At 48.9% G+C, this 21834-nt stretch overlaps 1 protein-coding gene across 1 annotated transcript in view; it reads right to left on the bottom strand.

The window, feature by feature from the left end:
• The window catches only part of EXOC4 (exocyst complex component 4), a 676926-nt gene that overhangs the window by 27664 nt on the left and 627428 nt on the right, over positions 1–21834 (bottom strand). Inside the window, exon 17 of the mRNA XM_028525527.2 lies at positions 21003–21162. Within this exon, the coding sequence (XP_028381328.1) occupies positions 21003–21162 (160 nt within the window). The remainder of the gene's footprint in view (positions 1–21002; positions 21163–21834) is intronic.

Here is a 21834-nt window from a genome sequence, read left to right as displayed (position 1 = left end):
TCTCCAAAGCCCTGGGTACACACATTACACACAGAAGCCAAGCCCCGCCCCACTCCCGCCCGGCTCATCCGGGGACTGTGTGCCACCTTCCTCCCATCCTCCAGCAACCTGCTGATCTTCTGGTCACTGGTAGGTCCCCTCCCGTCCTTGCTCCCTGTGGATTGAATCCTTTTTGTGATCGATCAATCTCTCACATGTTGATGTTTCTTTCTCCCCCTCTCTTTCTCCCTCCCTACCCCTCTCTCTCTAAGAAGTAAATAAACAAAATCTTTATAAATAAGTGCAGGACTTTTTGAGTCCCAAATCCAGTCTCACTGTGAGCCCCACCCAGCTGTTTCCAAGGTGGCAAGGTGACCATCAGACTAGCCCCCCCGCCCCGCTCAGGGCCGGTCCCACGGGCGTCACCGCTGTGAGGGTGGCGAGGAGCCTGGGCTGGTGAGTGGTGTCCTCACTTGATGCCGCATGGAGAGGTGCCAGTGAGTCCCAGGAGCAGCAGGATGGCAGTGGCAGGCGCTACAGCCTGTCTGTGACGGCAATGACAGCCACGGCGAGAACAGGCTGGCAGCTGCCACAGACCCCAGAGAGGCGGCCAGTGGCCAGCGGTGGCAGCGACGACCCTGGAGAGAGTGGTGACAGACTTGGGGCGACACACACCTAACGCTTTAATGCAGCGACCGTCACCCTTCCTTCTGTCACGGCACACGCGTACTAGCTACTAAAATTCCTCGGCACACCAAAACATACATTTTTTTGCCGATCTGACAAAAAATATAGGTATAAGTTTGATTCATTTACATCAGACAGCTATTGTTGTGTTGGCTGTTCTCATTTTCAAACCCGACAGTCTGAGGGGAAGGAGGTCGGTGCCCCTGGCTGAATCGTCAGGTGCTGCAGGTTTAAACATTCACCAGTGCGCCGCGGCGCTACGGCTGAAAATCACTGCTTTCAGTGTAATACATCGAAAATCGCCTTCGGTGTACAGAGTATTGCTTTCCAGGTGATGTGGCTGTAAGAAAAGACCTGCCTCCGATAAGGGGCCTCTTTCTAATTCTGAATTTCAGCTTGCAAGGGGCCAATCTGCCTCTGAAGAGGCTAGTACTTCAGAGGGGCTGTGCTCCTGGTTGTCATCAGGTGGCAATAAAGAGCCACAGTTTGTAATCCCAGATGGGTGGGTGACTGGGGAGATGAAGCCGTTGGATTGTAAATCATGACTTTGTAACCTCACTCACTGTCTGCTTTATTAGAATGATCTGAACTGAGTAACGGACGAAAACTTAGAAATGTCTTTGCATGTAGAAAACAAAAGACCTCCTTCACGTTTCTTCGGCCGCCCTACCTTGACGGACGTGTGATGGACTCGGCGATTCATCTCTCGGTTTTTCCTTCTGCTCGATGCAGCTCTTTTCACTCCGGAATGGCTATTTCTTCCGGAGTTCACTGTGCCCTAACTCCTTCGCTGGAGTCAGAAAGCCCTCCTCCAGCTGGGAGGGCACGTGTGCGTCAGATTTTGATTTATATATACCTGTCTCTCCCTTCCTGAGTCTAATGTGCTCTTTATTTTAAGCTGGAAGTCCTTTAGTCCTAATTAGCTCCATAATCAACTCTTAATGATTATTTAAAACATCAGCGGGACCCCAAAAAGCATCCCCGTACTTCCACAGGCAGGGGTTCAGACTCAGTCTGGCTTTCCCCAGCTGCGGGAAGCTTCTCCCTGTTGGAGGGGAAGGGAAAGAGGGAAGGGAGGCAGGACAAGAAGGGGAGAGAGTTTCCTGCCATCATCTATCATTGCTCTTGATTTTTATTATCAGGGTTAAGAAAAAACCCCCAGATTTATGAAGATATAACTCACATACCATATAATTCACCCATTTAAAGTGCACGATACAATGGTTTTAGACATCTTTACATATCTGCAACCATTACCGCCACCAATTTCAGAACGTTTTCATCACCTGAGAAAGAAACCCTGCTCCCCGCCCCCCACCTCTGCTCTCCACACCCCCCCCCCCACACCCCGCCCAGGCAACCACACACGTGCATTCTGTCTCCACTGACCTCGCTATTCTGGGCTTTCACGTGAATGGACTCATACAGTGTATGATCTCTTGCGACTGGCTCTTCTTCACACGGCATAATGTTTTCCAGGTTCACTCATGTTGTCACATGAATCAGTACTTCAAGCTTTTATGGCCAAATAATAATCCACTGTATGGATATACCACGCTTGTTCATCCATCCACCCAAGAGTGAACAGATGGGCTGTTTCCGCCTTTTGGTTATTATGAGTAATGCCGCAATAAACATTGGTATGCAAGTTTCTGTGTGAACATATGTTCTCGTTTCTCCTGGGTACACCTACCTAGGCGGGAATCTTATGAGGTTTTAACATCTTTTCTTATCTTAATCCGTTCCCTCTTACTTCTCCTACCATAGTACGGTCCACATCGCGGAGCCAGCCCTGCTACTCTGTGTAGATGCAGGGACTGTATCTTCGTTTCTGAAGCTCTGGGAATGGCTAGCTCCCACACGTGTTTGGTAACTATTTGATGTGCGCATTATATGAATGAACGACCCCTTTGCTAATTTGTCATAACCACCTCGAGCAACTGCCTTCCTTAGGAGATGCTTCAGATACTGAAACAATATAAATTAGGTGCTTCGGGGCTTGTCCATGGCTCTGCTCACGAAGGAAATTAGTGGCGAGAACCTCCCGATGGTAGACAGTCCCGGAGACGTGTGAGAGCCTGAGAACGGGCTGCTTTAAAAGGGCCGCCAAGGTGCTGAAGTGAGGCAGAGGCTCAGTCTACGATACATGGGGGACATACCAGGTCACACATTTTGGACAACGCGACTGTGCTGTGAGAAGGACAACCCGGTGGGTGGGCAGGTCTGGGTCTAGACAAGGTCTGTCCTCGTTGTCAGACGAAGAGAAAACCCAGGTGGGCGTCCTGTGCTCCCGAGTTCTGCCGCCATCCCCTCCCTGCCAGCTGCTCAGAAAGACCGCTCTGGGGTGTAAGGGCCCTCAGGCCTGTTGCTAGATATGGCTAAGTGTCTTGAGAATGTCTGTTCTTCCAAGGCAGAAAGCAGGTACCTACATCCAACTAGACACCTCTCAGAGAAAGTAAGAGTTCGAAGGTTTTATGTACAGGACCCCACACTAACCCTCGGTGCCCTTCCAAATGGGTCAGAGAAAAACAGACTCTACCTGTCTACCCGACTCCTCCCTACAGAGTCACCGTGAACCTGGAGGCTCAGGAAAGGGACCTGCATACCCTGGGGGGAGATCTTCATTGCATGCAGAAGGCTAGTACCAGACCTGGCACCTGACAAGGTAGTGCAGACACAACTCCCCAGCCGGGCCAACCGCACCGTGCCGACCGGTACAGGGGCCTGGCCGGCCACCTGCACACGGGCGCCGGCCTAAGAACTCCAGGCCTTCTGCCACGGACCCCACCTCCTGCTCCTGAGTGGGCGAGAAGCCTCCCCCGGCCAATGTCTCCTCTCACATCATCGCCGTTCTTACATTTTGTTTTGACTTCAGGATTTAGTGGCATTTAGAGAGTAATTAACGGAGTTATCATTTCTACTCTAAATGACTTAAGATTCAATTTGATGTGGGCAGAGCAGATATTTATAGCTAAGAGAGAACATGGTAGTATTAATATCAAAAGCTAATAAAACTAATGATCTTTCTGTATTTACTTAGTAACAAAGACATGCCTGTGTGGCTCAGGAAGGGATGTTGTACTCATTATCACACAGTCATTTCTGCTGATAAAAAGTGTCCAACAGCAATATTATTCTAGTTTTAGAGGAGACAAACATTATGGGGAGTGGTGTTAACCTGACCCCATTAGGGTTGTGTCGGAAACTGGGGGCGGGGTGTCCCTTCTGCCCAGGTGGCCTGCCACTGCCCCAGCCGCAGCTGTTTCTGAGGAATGCGAACCCGGGAGAGCTGCTGGTATCCGCACGGAGACCTCCAGAGGGCGCCCTGGACCAGGAGTTGGGAAATCTGGGTTCTGTCCTGTCGGAATCCTTCCTGGCCAGTTAGCTCTTCTCTCTAAGCCCCTTTCCTGCTGGTTAAAGGAGGGGCCAGATGACACCCTCCCAAAGGCCTGTCTAGTAAAGGCTCTTCAGGTTTCTGGGAAGACAAATGATCTAAGTCATCTGAGAACCAACTGGGACTCTTCTTACCAAGTTGCAACCTCCTCTCTGCCTCCTACTGACTTCTCTTTTCACCTGTCTCATGAAAACTAGTGTGTGTGTATGAGAGAGAGAGAGAGAGAGAGAGAGAGAGAGAGAGAGAGAGAGAGAGAGAGAGAGAGAGAGGGAGGAGGGGTGGGCACACTTTCCTTTCCTCCTTAGCACGTGAGAGAGGAGCTGAAACTGACTCACATTCATGGACACCTTCAGCTTCATGGAAGGACTACACACACGGAAATGCAGACTACTTTTATTTCTGGTAATTTCAGCAGCTGCTGTTAACCAAAGTGACAGAGGACAGTAAATGAAAACATATTTTGAAAAGGCTCTTCTTCTCCTTTGATAGCAACCGCCTTGGAAGCTGAACTTTGCCTGTGCCCCCTGAACACTCACAGCACCAGCTGTCGCACTGGGGTTACGAACACCGTCCTGGAAGCAGCCACGCCTGAAGCCGCACCGCGCAGTGCCTTGGTGACGGAGCTCCTGACCTCCTCCCAGACACGGTTTAAGGGAAGCAGCGGCGCTGAGAATTAAACTTTGTAACTTCCTCTGTTTTTAATAGCTTTTGGTTCTTGGGAAGGTAACCTTTCCCCTGTCTCTAATATCCTTCCTTCTAAAGCTCTCCTCTTCTAAGCACAGCTCAACACCAGTCTCTTCCACAACATTCTCCTCTGTTTCAATCCACTCTGAGTAATGTCCCATTATTAGTACCTCTTTCTAACCCTTCTCATGAAAATGGCTTCTAAGAAAATAATTTTAAAGGTTCCTGTCTTCTTTGGCACACAGAAAACTCAGGATTTTGCCTGTGCCATTCACTTAGTACTTAGATTTCATTCATTCAGCAAACTGCCATTGGGCACAGTAGTTGTCTCTCGGTTTGTTTATCCAGCATTTGTGCCACTTCTTGCAGTAACAGACCCTTCCTTTTCTCTGGAACATGTTCTCTGAGGTCCAGGTTGGGCTGATCGACCCTTCACAATAGGTGTGAACATGTGATGTGGACTGTCCAATCAGGATGCTCCATTCTTCTTGGTCACAGCGATTGGCTCAGAGATGGACTGGGCCTATCAGAGCCTTGCTTTAGGGCTTGCTATATCGAGCCTGGGTGGGGGGGTCTCTCTTTACCTAAGATTTCCAGCTACAAGTATGACACAAGTCTAGGGCTACTACTTGGCCCCCTGGAGGACAGGCTATGGAATGACAAGGCCCAGCATCGCAGACAGAAGTGAGAGGTGGAGAAGAAAGACCGGGCCCTACTGTTATGATGGAACTCCTTTGGGAAAGCAAGTCCAAAACCAATCACCCATTGACTAGCCCAGTTTTATTATTCTGCACGTTCTCAAGCTGGTGTGGATTTGGTCTCTGCTCCTTGCAGCTGAAAGGGTCCCCAAAGATACAGTAGATGTCTACCAGACCAGGCACTGAGCGTCTGATCCAGGGCCTGAAGTCTGGACACAGTGCCGCTGAATTCCAAAGGTAAGCCCTACTGAGCCATGCTGTTGTGTGGTCCCCTCTCGCACTGAACCTGAGTGAGGCTGGTCTTGCTTTAACTAACAGAATGTGGTAGACTGGGCCAGTCCTGGGCCTTTGCTCAAAAAGGCCTTAGAACTTCTACTTCCATGTTTTTGGGAGCCCTAAGTCATGATGTAAGAAGATTACCTTGATGGAGAAACCACACGGAAGAGCCATGTGAAGAGGAGGGACCTCTCAGGGTGAAGGAAGAGAAAGAAAGAGGAAGCCCGCCAGCCCAGGCTCCCGGCTGAGCCCATCCTCCCAGCTGTCCCCACCACACACACGAGCCGCCTTAGCTACCCCAGCCCCGGCTGCGTCAGAGGACAGCCGTGCAGGAGAATCCATGGCGGTCCAGCAGGAGAACCGCACCGCTGAGCCTGCATCAGTCTGCTAAACCAAGAGACCAGGAGAACTAACACAACTGTTGCTCTTGATATGAAGGATCCAGATGATTTATTACACAGCTGTAGCTAATGGACATAAACGTACAGCTTCAATAAGCCGACCCACCTATGTGCCGCAATTGGGCCAATTTTGCTTTTCCTTAAAGAATTAAGATTCTTGGAAGATATTTGAGTATTGTATATAATTGGCCAAGATAAAGAGGTATAATTTTATATCAGGATTTTAATACTAATGAGTCATAATCAAATCAAAGCATGGGCAAAACCAAAGAGGGACGAGATCAAGGGAGGGAATGGGGATGGCTGGGGTGGGGGGAGTGGCGGGGGGTGAGAAATGGAGACAACTGTACTTGAACAACAATAAAAATGTGGGGGAAAAAACAAAACTTCCATAGTAATGAGTAATAATGTAAGATTCCAAGCCCTGCACGGAACTGGAAGACTCAAACGCTAGAATTTCCTAGAGTCACTAGATTTTACTATATACATATGTAACAGCCAAGGTTGTAAGTTACAAAGAGGAAATTATTAAAAACATACTAGGTAACTCATAGATGAGTTGGAAAGATGGGAGAACCAGGCTTGGAAAGTGCGCAGGAACACACAAGGCTGCCCAGCGTTTGGGGATCATGGCCCAAAGCACTCCCGAGTCACTCTTTGAAGACAGGTGCATGGAGACGTGGCTGCTGCTGCCCCTCGGCACAGACACCGGTCCGGCCCTGCTCCCCGCAGAACTGGGTGTTAACTACACCATGGCTGCTGACTCTGATACCACTGCCCTGTGCTCGGATCAGAGTCCCTAGCTCCCTGCGGAGAGTGTGGAGTGGGCACATCTGACTGGCCAGCCTAGGTTGTGTCTCCATATAGTAAGCAAGCCTGGACTTTGTGTCTTTAGGACAGAGGGTAGGCTCTGCCTCCCTCCGAGACCATATTGTGTGGAATGCCCTATGCACAGGAGGAGATTTAGAAACTCGCTGGTCAAAAAATGACAAATGCCAATCATATATCACTGCTGTTATCTGTCTTTTAAAATAAATGGGTTTTTCTAAAATAACTGGGGAAAAGGTGCATTCCCTTCCTTTCTGAATATTTTTAATTCCCATCGGAAAGCATAGCAGCTTCTTAAAAACCACTTTAAGGCAGTTTCGTCCATCACTGTCTTACCACCATGTGAAGGAGCTCTACCGATACTCTGGGGCTGCAGGCCAAACGTGGTGGCGGCCCTGCCTGCCCCGCGCCAGCTGGCGCAGCCCTCCTTCCTGAGCGGCCTGGACACCCGCTAACGCGCTGCCCTGCCAGGCTTCCCAGAGACCCTTGCCTGCCCCTGCCCTGCTGGGCCAACGACTGTGGTCATTTCTAGACAGAGCTTAGGCACTGGGCTCAAGTGCCTTCTCATATTCTTCCTTTCTTCTTTGTTTATCCCTGCATGCCTGCCAAACAACACCTCCTTCCAGTGTCTCTCAGGGAGGAGAAGAAATCGCCACCCCTCCTTTAAGCCTTTCAACTAGGAGCAGCCTATCATCACCCTTTAAGAGAGTCTATCAAATCACTGAGGCCGTGGTATATCTTCTTGAAATACTAATACATTATGCTGTAATGAGCTGTGTAGCAAAGTGGCGAAAATGCAGACAGAGCTGGCGTTGAGTTATGGTTCTGTCATTGACTAGTTGTGTCCACCTAGGTTACTTAATCTCTCAGAGACTCAATTTTCCCATTTGTAAAGTGAAAATGCTAATAAATGCTAGGTTATATAAGGATTAAATAAGATAATGTGTGTAAATCACGTAAGTAGAGTGTCTTACATGAAGAAGGTACTCAATACACAGTAGTTACTAGTAATAATCTTAACAATAATAAAATAATAAAAATATTTATTTTTTAAGCACTTGTTATTACTGATAGAAAAACTCCATGATACAGAATGGAGAGAAAATGAGGAGTTACGGTTAATGAGATATTTTGGACATTTACTGAGATATCATGTTGAGTCATCAATTTTACTCTATATAAGAGTAAAATTTATGCATTGCCCAAACTACCCTATTGCAGTGGTATTCTTTGATGATGGGCAGGATCTTCTAGCTTCAGGGGCAACACCATGAACCCCAATTGTCATTGCAGAGAAAGAGCACAGAAGTCTTAGTTCGCATGGTTTTCCACACAGAAGAATTATCTGTAACCAATTCTTACTGTTCTTCTGTTGGGTTCTAAAAATACTGACAGTTCGGCCCTGACTGGTGTGGCTCAGTGGCTTGGGTGTGATCCCACACACCGAAAGGTCACTGGTTCGATTCCTAGTCAGGGCTCACACCTGGGTGGCGGGCCAGATATCCAGTTGAGGGTGTGTGAGAGGCAACTGATCGATGCTTCTCTCCCCCTCTCTGCTCCCCCCAAGAATAAATAAATAAAATCTTTAGAAAAAAACAACAGTTCAAAGAAAGAGATAAATGTTGAAAAGGGAAATAACCCTATCGCTCTAGAAGAGGGACAGCTTGCTGTGGGAGATTAAGCGGCCCTGTGAAGTGAGGACTTAACGCTGGCGTGCTGACCAGGAATGGACAAGACATTAGCAGAACGGAAAAACGTAATACCCATACTAATTACTTGGGTTAAAACGATAGGCAAGCCTGTAGTTTCTATTCTGGGGGTGAGCCAGCCTTGGTGCCCACAGCAGGACACCTGTGTGTGATACTGCGTCACGCTGGCTGGTGTACAGTCCTCGCCACTGTATCTGCCTGGGTGAGGGTCCCTTTAAGACGGTTACCAAAAGGCAACTGCCCTCTCAGTCTACAGGTGAGCTGACACAGTGGTCAGCATTGTCCACGCAGACCTGCACAGGCCCTAGGGACAGGGAGGGACACCAGGAAAGGAGCCGAGCTGTGAGCTTCACAGGAACACTGTGTGTGTGTGTGTGTGTATTTGATTTAAAACAGGAAAAAGCACTAATAGAGGCTCTTTGGCTTCGGGGCCCATAATTTAAACACATGCCATCCGTGAGCGGGAGACCCAAATGCCCGAGAGCACATTCTTTCCCTCTGCACAACAAACAGTAAATATTTAAGGCTCATTAGAGGAACTGGCAAAGAGCTGATAGCCAATGGCTACGAAATCTAACTCAGGCAATCAGCTTGCCGGCAGCCATGTGCTTCCCTTGTTCGCATGGCAGTCATGTGTCATTATCATTTCAACACTTCCCTCCCCGGAGAACTAGGAGACCAAGAAATAAAACAAATTCAAGAAAAAAGCGCAAAATTTCTGAAAACCGAAAAATAAAAACTCTCCCGTGCCGTGTAATTACAGTTAACAAAAGAAACAGACCCCACTGCCACATGTGTGGAGCGGAGTGAAGTCGAAACTTCACATGACTGATTTATCATCGCGAGTAATTACTCGTGTTTTTCACAAACATCTGAAACCTATTATTACTTTCACAGCGGCACACACCAATAGCAGACTGTCACCTAAGGGAGAAATGGGGAACTGGGCCGTAATTAATTTCTGGTCGAATATATCACAAAGCCTTTAAGATTGTCAATAAAACACTCTGGCGGCAAGAAATCCCCACCCTTGCCCCCTCCCTCCTCGGTCCCCAGTACCCCACATGTTTAATCAGTGCCTCTGGGGAACGGACTGCCCACAGGAGAGCGGCATTCGGAGTGAGCGCAGGCTGCCCGAGGCATCGATCCGCTCCTCCCCCTGCGCCCAGGGAGAAGTTGATCACTGGCCGGCCTCTCCTGCCCCCACCTGTTTTCTTCCCCCTGTGCCTCCGTCTCCAACTGAGAAAAAGGGAAGGTGTGCACTTCTTCGGAGGAATTTAAACATGCAGATGCCTGGCAGTGGAAATCATTACCGTGTTGACGGAAGCCCGTGCCTTTAAAGGTTGGGGCACGGAGGTGAAGGGTGCCTGGAGGAGGAGGAAGCCCACGGTCTGGTCCGAAGGAAGCCTTCTGTCAGCCGTCAGCCAGCCAGAGCACCGCAGCAGGCCGAGGGGGGCAGGGCTACGGTGGATGTGACATTTATGCTTTTGAGTACCTGCATGTTTATTTTTTGAAGCACTGCTCAGCGCCTTAGAAGACCTTTATAGGTCGTGTAAAAGCAGTAGCCAGCTTCCATCTCTGTCTGTCTGCCTCTCCCATGTGTGCGGTGAGCCAATGCTGCAGCCGCGATCTCAGCTATGAGAAGAAACAGGCCTCCTCACCCCTTCCACACGTGCACACGCGAGCGCGCACACACACACAAATACCGAAGTGCCTGTCCTGTACAGTATCTTCATTGACTTGAGTTGGAGTTCAATCTCCCCTTTGAAAACCTCTGAGCCCCATCTCTGGCTCTACATAGGTGACGGGACTCTGGGCAAGTCATGTCTGCCGGAGACCCTGCAGCGGACCGTCAGGTCAGACCCTTTACTGTGTTGAGGAGAAGACGTCAGCCGAGAGAGCCGCAGTGGCTCGCCCTGATCTGGGCAGCGGTGGGTCGGATGTGTGCACCGGCCGGCCACTCGCTAAATGAAACGCCACTTGGTTCGCACACAGGTTTCTGAGAACACAACCTGGCCCAAGGTGCCTGCCTTGGGGAGCAGACTTAGGGATGACCCAAATTCATCCAGGAAGGTGCTTTCAGGCTATAATCACGTTTCCTGTCCGCAGCAGGAGACACAAAAAGAAAGGGCAACCCAAAGAGATCAGAAGCTGAGAGAAAACGGCCCAGATGCTGTAGGAGTCTTGAAGGACAAGAGGTTAGGTGAGCATTTATTTCTCCAGGAGTGGCTAAAACGAACACGTCCGGATCCCCCACACGTGGTGCAGAGGCCTGGCCCTGCCCTCAGCCTTCCGAGTCCCAAATTTTAGGGATGGAGTCAAAGAAGTCCACCGAACACAAGTTCTCCAGGAAATTCTTACACCCCCTAGCTTTTGAGAACCACCTGGTTCACCGGCTTGGTGTTTTCAGGGCGCAGGGTGCATACTGGGGGTTGATGATAGATTTCACCTGCGAAGCGAACCCTGTCTGCGTTCTAACTTGTGTAACTTTGGGGTGGTTGCCAGAGGGTGATGCTGGGCGTCAGGTGCTGTGGCTTCAGGGCAGTGGCTAGGGAGGGGTGGGCAGAAAACAGCACCGAAGACCCGATGGCCGATGGCCGAGCAAAACCAGCCCCGATTGCATTCCAGCATAGGAGGGTCTGCAGAGCCCGCCTCGGGTGAAGCTGCTAATTAACGCTGATTAGACCTGCCAGAGGCCGGAGCTCGAAGGAAACCAAGCAGGAAAGACACACAACCAGAACGAACACAGGGAAAAAAGTGTCTGAGAGCTAGCAGCCTAATTGAAAAATGAAATCACATTTTAATTAAACAAAGCAAAACAGAGACCCAGTATTTACAAAACGACAGCCCTGATTTCCTGTGGTTGAGAAGGTGTGTCAGCTGGGGGGTTGGGCGGAGCTAGGTCTGGATCCTGCCAGTATCATGTAAACTGGGACTTGGGCTGGGAGTGGACCACTGTGTTCACTCTGGTCCTCTGGCCTCCCCTTGGCCCTTTGGTTTGCTTTCTTTAGAATGGCGAAGGGTGTCGGGCAAAATGGAAGGTGGGAATGGAGGGAAGGGCTTCCTGTACAAGATGCAACAAGAAAAAGTTGGAGCTGGGGAGGAAGTCTGGCCTTCACGTGGTTTGTAAGGGGTGGTAGCTTTGCTTTCACAGCTATAAGAACCGCGCCTGTTTCCTGCTTTTAAGCATCAAAATTAAACATCATGTCCTTATTTAGAAAACAAGAAAGGTCAGCTTCCAGCAGCAAGTTTTGCAGTAAGAATTCTAATAGAGTCAGTAAATAAATGATCCTTCTTGGGCTTCAGTCACAAAACAAGTTTAATGCCTTTTTAGTGCAATACAATCCTTTCCTGGCAGAAAATGGTCTCAGTGGGTGAATTAATTTTATTTCCTGACTATGATGACCACAGAGGTGGTGCAGGGTATATAAATAGCACAATTTGATGAGAGATTTTGGACAAGTCGCTTCTGATTTCCATTCCCTGGGATCTCTATTGGAAATAACGACACCTGGCATCTATGCTAACTAATCTCTGAATCATTCCAATGGCAGTGTATCGCTACAAAGGGAAGACTGCCATTGCAAATTCCACGTTGACATTATGTATGTACAAGGCATGGCACATTAATTGAGCACAATCAAACGGAATCTTACTTCATCAGAGCCTCACACACGAGATCTGTTGATGAGAAATCAAACGCCAGTGCTGACTGGCACTTATTTGAGAGCACTGTAAGCACTCATTGTTTTGGTGAGCTTCATGGGGCACAGGCCCACCAGTGGGCATACTCACTGCCATCAAAGAGCATGAATAAACAACCAATCAGAGATCAACTGTTAGAATATATGGAACCTGCCCTGGCTGGCGTAGCTCAGTGGATTGAGCACGGGCTGCGAACCAAAGCATCGCAGGTTCGATTCCCAGTCAGGGCACATGCCTGGGTTGCAGGCCATGGCCCCCAGCAACTGCACATTGATGTTTCTCTCTCTCTCTCTTTCTCCCTCCCTTCTCTCTCTGGAAATAAATAAATAAAATTAAAAAAAAAAGAATATATGGAACCTACTGTAAATGCCATAAACACAGAAAAAGGAGACCAGTAGAAAATGGGATGGTCAGAAACAGATTAGCAAGGTCAAATGAAGGTTTAATTAGGGAGATGTAATATTCAAATCTACTTATATAAAGATCTTTAATTTTTTTCTCAGAGATCAAGTCATGTAGATGTTTTTGTCATTAAATTTTATTAACTGGCACAATTCCTTCTACCAGGCAGCAAAAAGCTATCTAACTCATCATATTTCTCAATTTATACTGGCCCCTAGGAAAATCAGGGCTGTCTCTGCATCATCGTTAAAAGAATTTGGGTAGCAGACTAATCTCTCCTACAAAATTAACCACAGATCCACATGGTTAATCATCTTGAGACAAAAATCTTGAGTATTACAGGGAAAGGCTGGAAAGGGGAAAGGTTACCCCAGAATTGAAAAGTCAGATAAACCAGTGGCAGAATAAAACTGGACAGGAAAAAAAAAAGAGAGAGAGAAAAAGATGTGAAAATATTTTGGATTTTTTTTTTCAGTAACAAAATCGGTTTTCTAGCGAGGCAGTCAAAGAAAATGGGATAGGTAAAGGCACTTCCTGTTTTCAGCAAAGTCACCCACAAAGGCCACCTTGGCCACCTCGGGGGCAGCGCCCGCTCTTCAGATCTGGGGACCACAGGCATTCATCTGTCTGATGGCTGTGGGGGCGTCCAGCAGATGGCAGCATGTCACTGCTAATCCCTTACCACACTGCACCCTGGTCACTCCAGAGAGGAAAGCCTACAACCTTCTCCTGCAGGAACCCGAAGTCACGGTCCTGGTGCGGTAGGTTTCAAGAAAACAAGCCTACTGAACCGCCCCCGGGAGGGGATTCAACATTCTCGGTCACACCAGAGATCCTCGCTGGCCCTAGTGAGAGCACAAGGTCAAGGGAAAGCAGGGGTCTCAAGTGACATATTTCGTTTCCAGGCTGGCTTTTGCCCCTCTGTCCCCTTGAGGAAGGCACCCAGTTTCCTTCCAAGAGGAGTCAGAGAGGCTAAACTGAGAAGATGCTTCGGTTTCCTGGGGAGTAGGATGCCCTGTCACTTGATGGGGAAAGCGCTCAGTGCCGGCAGCACTGCCTGCTTCCGGCGCCGTACTCGGGGACTTCCTCCCTATCCTCTTCAGGGGTTCCTCTTCCTTCCCGTGCCCTCGACAGGCTGGTGTTCCCTGGGGGACTGCTGTCTGCCTGCAGCGGGTGGTCTGACACACAGCTCCAGGCTGTGACTCCGCACGTCAGTCCGGCCTCGCCCGCGGGTCCAGCTCCCACACGCAGCCGCCCACTGGACACCTCCACCTGCTGGTCTCACGTGCGTCCTGACTCACCGCGCCCCCTGGAGATCGTGCCTCCATCAAAGCCACACCCCTCCTCCTGCAGGCTCACCTTACCTAACGGTGCTGTGACCTAGCCAGATGCCCATGCCAGACAGTGGGGGTCACCCTTGACTCCTTTGTCTTCGCCCTCATGATTCAGTCCCTCTCTAAATCCTGCCAATTTCAGCTCCTTCACACTTCTCAAACCTGCCTGCCCCGTCCCTGCCAGCCCCACACCTCTCCCACTTCCAGCTGGTCTGCACGGCCCCCAGTTTCGTTGCCCTCAACCCCGTTTCCCACCCAGCTGCTGAAATCGTCCACTTAGAATCCAGATCTGACCACCTCACTTGTCCACCTCAAGGCCTTCAGTCACTGACAGGACGAAGTCCAGACACTTCGACCTCGTCGCCCAGGAGTGTTTACTGAATGCCGGGTACTGTTCTGGAGCCTGGGGCTAGAGGCGTGAACAGTCTTCAGCTTAGGAAGCTCTGAGACAGTTGTCGGAAGCGGCTGCACCTCCAGAGTTCCTGCCAACAGTGTACGAGGGCTCCCCACACCCTCCCCACGCTCGTGTGTCGACAATGGCGATCCTGCTGGCACAACGTGGCGTCTCCTTGTGGCTCGGACCTGCACCTCCTTATCAGTGAGTGATGGTGAGCATCGTTTCAAGTGTGGACTGGCCGTCCGTGTGCTTCCGTTGGAGAAAGGTCTGGTCACATCCTATGCCTATTTTACTAATTAATTAATTAATTAATTAAAATAGATTTTTCCCTCAGTAGTTTTACACTCACAGAAAAATGGAGAAGATAGTAGAGGTTTCCCAGATAATTTATACTCAGTTTCCCTATTATTCATATCTTATATTAGTATGGTAAATCTATCAAAACACATGAGCTAATATTGGTACATTATGGACCGAAGTGCATAGTTTGTTCACATTTTCTTAGTTTTTAACCTAATGTCCTTCTTCTGTTCCAGGACCCCATCCAGTGACCACACTACACGTACTTGTCATGTCTTCTCAGGCTCCTTCGGCTGGGACAGCTTCGCAGACCCTCCCTGGTTTTCTGACCGTGACAGCTCGAGGGGCACCAGTCAGGTCCTGCGCAGGGTCCTCCCCTTGGGATGGACACCTGATGCTTCTTCTCAGCACTGTGCGGGGTTGTGGGTTTTGGGGAAGAAGCTCACAGAGGAAAAGCGCCGTTTTCACCCCCTTGTACCGAGGGTGCGCCTGTCAACATGATTTATGCTTGTTGAGGTTGACCTTGATCACCTGGCTCAACGGCTATTTGCCAGATTCCTCTACCGTGAAGTCGCCTTCCCCCAACCCGCAGGTGTTCTCGGGAAGGAAGTCAGTAGGTGTATCCTGTGCTTAAGAAGAAGGTAGAGCAGCTACATGATTCATTTGGAATTCTTCCGCACAGGAGATTTGTCACTTTCTCCTCGTCTGCTAATATGTCTGTCACTTATTTATATCAACACGGACTCACTGGTATTTATTTTTAGGCTTTGGGCTAAGATCCAATGCCACTTTGCTTGTTTGTTTCTTCTGCTCCAGCTGTCTGGCGCTGGCCACTGCAAGCCCTGTGGCTGGCTCTGGAGCCCCTCTGACACACCCACGTCAACGTGTCACATGCGTGGGATTTCAGCACTTCCTCCCTGCCTCACGGCAAGATGGTCTCGGCTCACCTTGTGTATTTCTTTCCCCAGCCCTAGGATTACCTATTTCTCCCAGGGGCTCTGGGTGCTTTTATTTGAGAATACTACTAAAACCAAGACCTGAGCACTAGCTGTACTTACTGCTGCTGGGGTGCCTCTACCTGCTCTTTAACTGGGCTTTTGCCTTTGTGTTATTGGGCTGTAAGAGTCCTCTATACATTCTGGATATGAAGCTCTTTATCACATATATGCAAATATTTTCTCCCAATCTATTGGTCTTTTCACTTTTTGATTCCATTTCTTACTGAGTTAAACAAATATGGTATATTGTGCTTCTCCATATAAACCTGTGTTCAGAGGGGACATTTCAGGCAAGATTTTTTTTCTCCTTTGGTCCCTAGGTTTCAAATGGTTCTTTCTCTACCAGGGAGAGCTCTCTGTTGGCTTCTGTGGAGCACATGCTCCTACGTACAGGCACTGTGTATAGGAAACCCAGGTCTCCCCTGGTTAAGTGAACATACCTAGACCAGCTCCAAAGCTCACCCAGAGTCGGTGGAAGGCAGCTGGCAAGGGAGGGGTGGGGCTCCGGGGAGCAGAGACTGCCCCTCATTAACAATGAGAGCACCCAGCTATTTACCCTCTAGAGGGACCACGATTCTGCTTCATGGCGGGAAACACATGATGAGTACCTATGCTGGGAAGCGCTGAGCTGTCTTAGTGACCAGCCAATGAGAGAAGATGACTTTTCCATATCACAACAGAAACTCTCTAATCACTGTATTCCCTGCCAGGGAACAGAGGAGGGAGATGCCTATTCCCAGATACATGTAAGGCTTGTGTCTCTGCTAGGTCAGTTGTGTAGGGAAGATAAAGAAATGCAAAGCAAAGCACCTCAAGCCTCTTGGGTGGCCCACCAGCGGCCAATTCTCTATTCTGAGCTAATGTAACCTGCCAGGAGCTTCGCACCCAGATGAGGATACCCTCCTCTTAACACACTTTCTTCATTTGACTTCTCGGACAGGACCTCTCCCAGCTATCTTCCTACGGTTCGCCTGCTCCGTTGTAGGTGCTGTCACTGGTGGCTCTTCAGGACTGCAGCATCTGCACAGCGGTGGCGTGCCGGGCTCGCTTCCTGGGCAGCTCATTTGTTCCTCTGCTTGCGCCCCTGAGCTCTCACCTCTTGCTCCGCCTCATCGCCTTCGATCCCATCCACACGCTGATGACGCCCAGGCTCCTCTCTCCAGCCCCGGCCTCTGTCCTGAGCTCTAGGTTTGTACAATGCGTGCAGCTCTCTCTTCTTCTCTCTCCTCCGAAGTCTGATAGGCATCTTAAACCTAACATTGCCAAACCCACACTCTCGATATTCCCTGCCTCTCTGCCCCTTCGCTCTCCCCACCCAGCCCCAACTCAATGTGTCTCTCCAATGGGCTAATTTTCATTTCGGTAAAGGAAAACTATCCTTTGAATTACCCAGAACAAGAACATTCAAGTCACTGGCTCACATCCAATCCTTCAGCAAATCCTATCAGATGACAGGATATATTTTAAAATATAACCTAATCTGACCACCTCTCATCCTCTCCACCGCTACCATGTCGCTGTGAGTCACTTCAACTTTCACTTAGCAGCTTTCTGACAGGTTTGTCTGCTTCTGCCCTCGCCTGCCATCTCTTCATCCCAGTCAGCTATGGTCAACATGGCAGCCACGGTGACTCTCTTACGTGTAAGTCAGGCCATGGCACTCTCCCATTCCTGAAGCTGCCTACCTCACTGCACGTAAGAGCCAACACATCATTATAACAGCCAGCAAGGTCTCTGCCCCTCAGATCAAACCTCTGACCCCAGTTCTTACTCTTCTCCCTATATGCACTCACTGCAGCCACACTGGCCTTCCTGCTGCTCGTCAAGGGCCACACACACTCCTCCCTCCCTCTGGGTTTGGCTCTTAGATCCCTCCCCTGGGTATGCTCTCCCCCTAGCTGTCCGCATGGCTTGCTCCCCTCCTCCTGTAGCTCTGTCCTCCAATGAGCATGGCAGCTTGGGGTAAGATGACCTCTGATGAAGGAACTAAACAGCACAGTCATAAAGCCCTTCTTCCACTTTTTAGTTAATCTGCAATGACTTTCCAGGACAAAGCATCTTTGTGAGTTTGAAAAGTAACAGTGGTCGGAACCATAGCAGAGATTGTTACCCATGGGACGGGGTCTCTTTGTAACTCTGGAGGTCACATAGGTCACCTGATTCTTTACGCATGCAAGGGTTATCCTTCTAGTAGAGGTGAGTTAGAGCGCAGGTGGGTAGAAAAAGCGAGAGACAACAATACCATGAGCAGAAGAAGGAATGTGAATGGAACTGCTCCAGAGCCCTCATTTCTTGATTACAGAAAGGGTGTCACGCTTCCCACTGGCCAGGCAGGCTGCGGAAGTGAGACTCTACGAGAGCCTTGCAACTTCTTGTTAAGTAAGTTTTCTGACACATGGCAACTAGTGATTAATTACTGCGCTGGAAGATAACATTCCTGTAGAGATTTGCTGGAAATACAGATGCTGCCCATGCTTGATTAGACATTGCTTAAGGAATGCTGAGGCACACAGCTCCAGCCTATTATTTCTGGCTATTTTGCCATCGCTGTTGTATTTATTTATTTTACTGAGCCTCCAGTTCAGTGGGATTGATGGGACCCATTTCACAAAGCCTGTCCCCTGCAGAAACAGGAACGGAAACAAGATGAGGCCATAAAGAGTGTGTGTGTGTGTGTGTGTGTGTGCATGCGTGCGTATGCACGCACACGCTTGTGTATGAGAGCAAGAGGAAATGAGGGACGGAGACTGTGAAGAGCAGGGGCACGTCAGTCCCTTCTGGAACACCTTCTGCTGCACAAAGAAAGGACCGCAAGGGAGATGCCTGGTTTCTTACACACCTAGGAGGGAACTGACCCATGTCAGCCGATTAAAACTCTCGGGGCATTCAAGATGAAAGTGACCTTCATCGTTATCCAAGCCCTTCACCGACACCAAACGAAGCCTTCATGTGGCCCCTATTCACCCACCCAATACCTGTGAGGGGCACTCACTCTGGCCCAGGCCCTGAGAGGCCAGACAGGACAGCCGGCCTCCTGGGGCTCGCAGTGCACTCAGGAGATGTCTCCTGGGCCAGCATGAGACGGCCAGCGCACCCACGCTGCACGCTCACACTCGCCCGACTCACGACCCACTAGGAGTAAAGAATCACAGGAGCAGTCCCTGCCCCAAACGGCTACTGGTCAGCTCACACCCACCCCCTCGGACATCACTCCCAGATCCAGCTGGGAGGGGCCTGGCTCGGAGGCTGGTGCGGCTATTTCCTGGGGAGACGCTTCGCTGGCGCTCGGCCCACCCACGCCAGCCTCAGAGCTGCCTGGTCGGCCCTTCATTATTCAGACGCGGTTTTTTTCTGCTGTGTTTTCGAGACCCAGACTGTCTGCCAAAAACTGTGTTAATTTACTTATTTCAGCTAAATAAAAAAAATCATTTAAAAAGGGTGATTGAATTTAGGAAATTATATTCCTCAGAGAATTAGTAATGCTTCTCTCTCCCCCTCAGGCCTCCACGTTCTTATGTTGCCCTTGTCAACGTTATTATGAGGCTAATTCAATAATGAGATCATTCCCCATAAGACCGGCCAAATAAATGCAGCATTCAGTCACACCTGGTTTCTCTGAGCTGAGCAAGGAAGGCCTGCCACCAAATTTGGCCTAAAATAGGGAGTTTAATGAACACACACACACAGACAGGCCGGGAGAAGTAAGACCGGGAAGCGGGAGAGAGCAGCAGAGAGACAGAGCAGCAATGGAACAAATCGAGTGGCAAATTGGAGAGGAGAGGTTAAACGTAAAGATATACGATTCCAAAGCAAGATTCCCAGCATACGTCTTAATCACTGTCAAAGTGATAGAATGCTTCGCCGTTCCCTTCAATGTCTCAAGAATTGTTTCAAATTTTCTTGAACTTCTTAAGGAATCAAAATATCAAGCGGAAAGACACAGAAGTATTCCTACGTTAGGCAGGGACATTCCGGATTATTAAAAACAAATGACTTCCTGGCCGTCAAGGAGCAGGTGGGATAATTCCCCTGGGCACACACTCAGCGCTGAGACGCCACAGTCGTCACCCGTCCCCTTCAGAACTGGTCATGCTGTCACTAAAGCGCCAAAGGTCTGACGATGGAAGTGATGTGTAAAGAGTGTGGGGACCACACAAAGAGGGAATAAAATGAACTCTCACATTGGAACAGGCGCATCGAACACCGTGATCAGCAAACGTAGAAGAGGGAACGTGCTGTTTAAAAGAAGCTTCAGTTACACAGACGGAGAGCGTGGGTGGGGACTGGTAAGCCCCCCTCGCCTGCCCCCGATGACACAAGAGGAGATGGTGTCACTTGGGACAAGACAGAAGAGATGAGGAAATAGGTTCGTGTAAAGACACACTCAATACCTGTTACTTATAATGACAGAAAACAATGGAAAAATCCCAATGTCTACACATTTGCAAATGATTAAGTAAATAAAGTACAGTTCATTTATACCATGGAGTTAAAAGTCACATTTTCAGGCATTAAAAGTAATATTTTCAAGGCATATTAATAGACATGGGAAGCATTGTGCTTTCCAAGAGTATTATAGATATGGGAAAATACAATTAAATGAATATAAGACTGCATTAACACAGTTTTAACTCTGTGGGGAGAGAAATCACAGGTGTGCACAGGTATGAGAATTCACCTGTACACACAGCCCGTGCACAAAAGCCAGGAGAAATTGTACCAAATATCATACTGTCCAGATTCAAGGTTTATGAGTAATGTTTATATTGTTCTTTGTATTTTATATTACATATATTATTCAGTTAGCATATGTTACTTTTATAACCAGAAAAACAGCAACAGTTTATAGTAAAAAGAACTTCGGTTAGAAAACAGGAAAAACTACCTAATGGATGTTAAATGTCCAATAGACTTTTATAGAATTACCTTCTCTGTGAGTGAAAAACATCTATTAATTTAATTTCTTTTGCTTTTTAAAAACTGAGATATAATTGCCATATAACATTATATTAGTTTGTTGTACCACATAATGATTTGATATAGGTATATATTGCAAAATGATCACCACCAAAAGCTTAATTAACATCCATCACCTGTTTTCCTTTTTTAATGAGCTTTTTAAGAACCAATAATCTACTTCAGAAAATGACTTTATAGGCAATGCGTTCCTGGCTTTGGTGCAAGGGGCGGAGCCCAATCTGCCTGCTTACCTCGCAAAGTCCAGGTCGGCCTCGCGCGACATGGTGATGTTGGTCAAGTTCTGCTGGAGAACGAAAATGTTCCTGCACATTTTCTTGATGCCAGACTCACTGATGCGCCTGAAGTACTGGGCACCATTGATGAGGATGCAGGAGATCAGGTGTCCTAGGCCTGAGGGGCCGGCACACGGCGGCGGGGAGACAAGAGAGGACAGATTAGTGCCGCCTCGCACAAATGGACACACGGGGTTTCTCTCTTCTAATCCTCCTCCAGTGTCAAAGAGCAAAGAATACACATCTCTGAAGGCTGCATCAGCGGGCGTCGCAATGACTGTGGAGTATGTGTACACGGCCCTAGTACTTACCGACGGGGGCCTTTTCGCTGGCAACAAAGCCTGGCAAATCCACAGCCCCGGCACCGGCCCATGTACCTGAGGCTGTTGTGCCAGGGCTTAGTGAACATGCTGGTTTAAAAAACTCCTGAAATGCACAGGAACGCTTTCTCCCGTACAGGTCATTTGGGAGGGGAGGGGAGGGAAGAGGAAGCCATGTAAATACAGTGGTGCATGGATTTCACCTCCTCTTCCTCCCACGAAACAGACAGGAGTATGCTTTAGCTCAAAAGTGGATTGCTCTAAATAACGCTGGCTGCATTATGTGGGGCCCATGGGTGCTTTAGCACCGAGGCCTACACACGAAGAAACCGAAAGAGAGGGGACAGCATGTAAAGCCCTAGAAGGGGTCCGAGGAAGGAATTCTGCACAATGAAGGCTTGGCTGGCATCAGGATTTCTGACCTTGAACGCAGATGGCACTGCCTTTGACACTCTTCCCTGCCCCTGAAG

This window comes from Phyllostomus discolor, chromosome 10 (genome assembly GCF_004126475.2).
Source record: "Phyllostomus discolor isolate MPI-MPIP mPhyDis1 chromosome 10, mPhyDis1.pri.v3, whole genome shotgun sequence".
Taxonomy (NCBI): domain Eukaryota; kingdom Metazoa; phylum Chordata; class Mammalia; order Chiroptera; family Phyllostomidae; genus Phyllostomus; species Phyllostomus discolor.
This window is presented reverse-complemented; position numbering and strand designations above follow the sequence as displayed.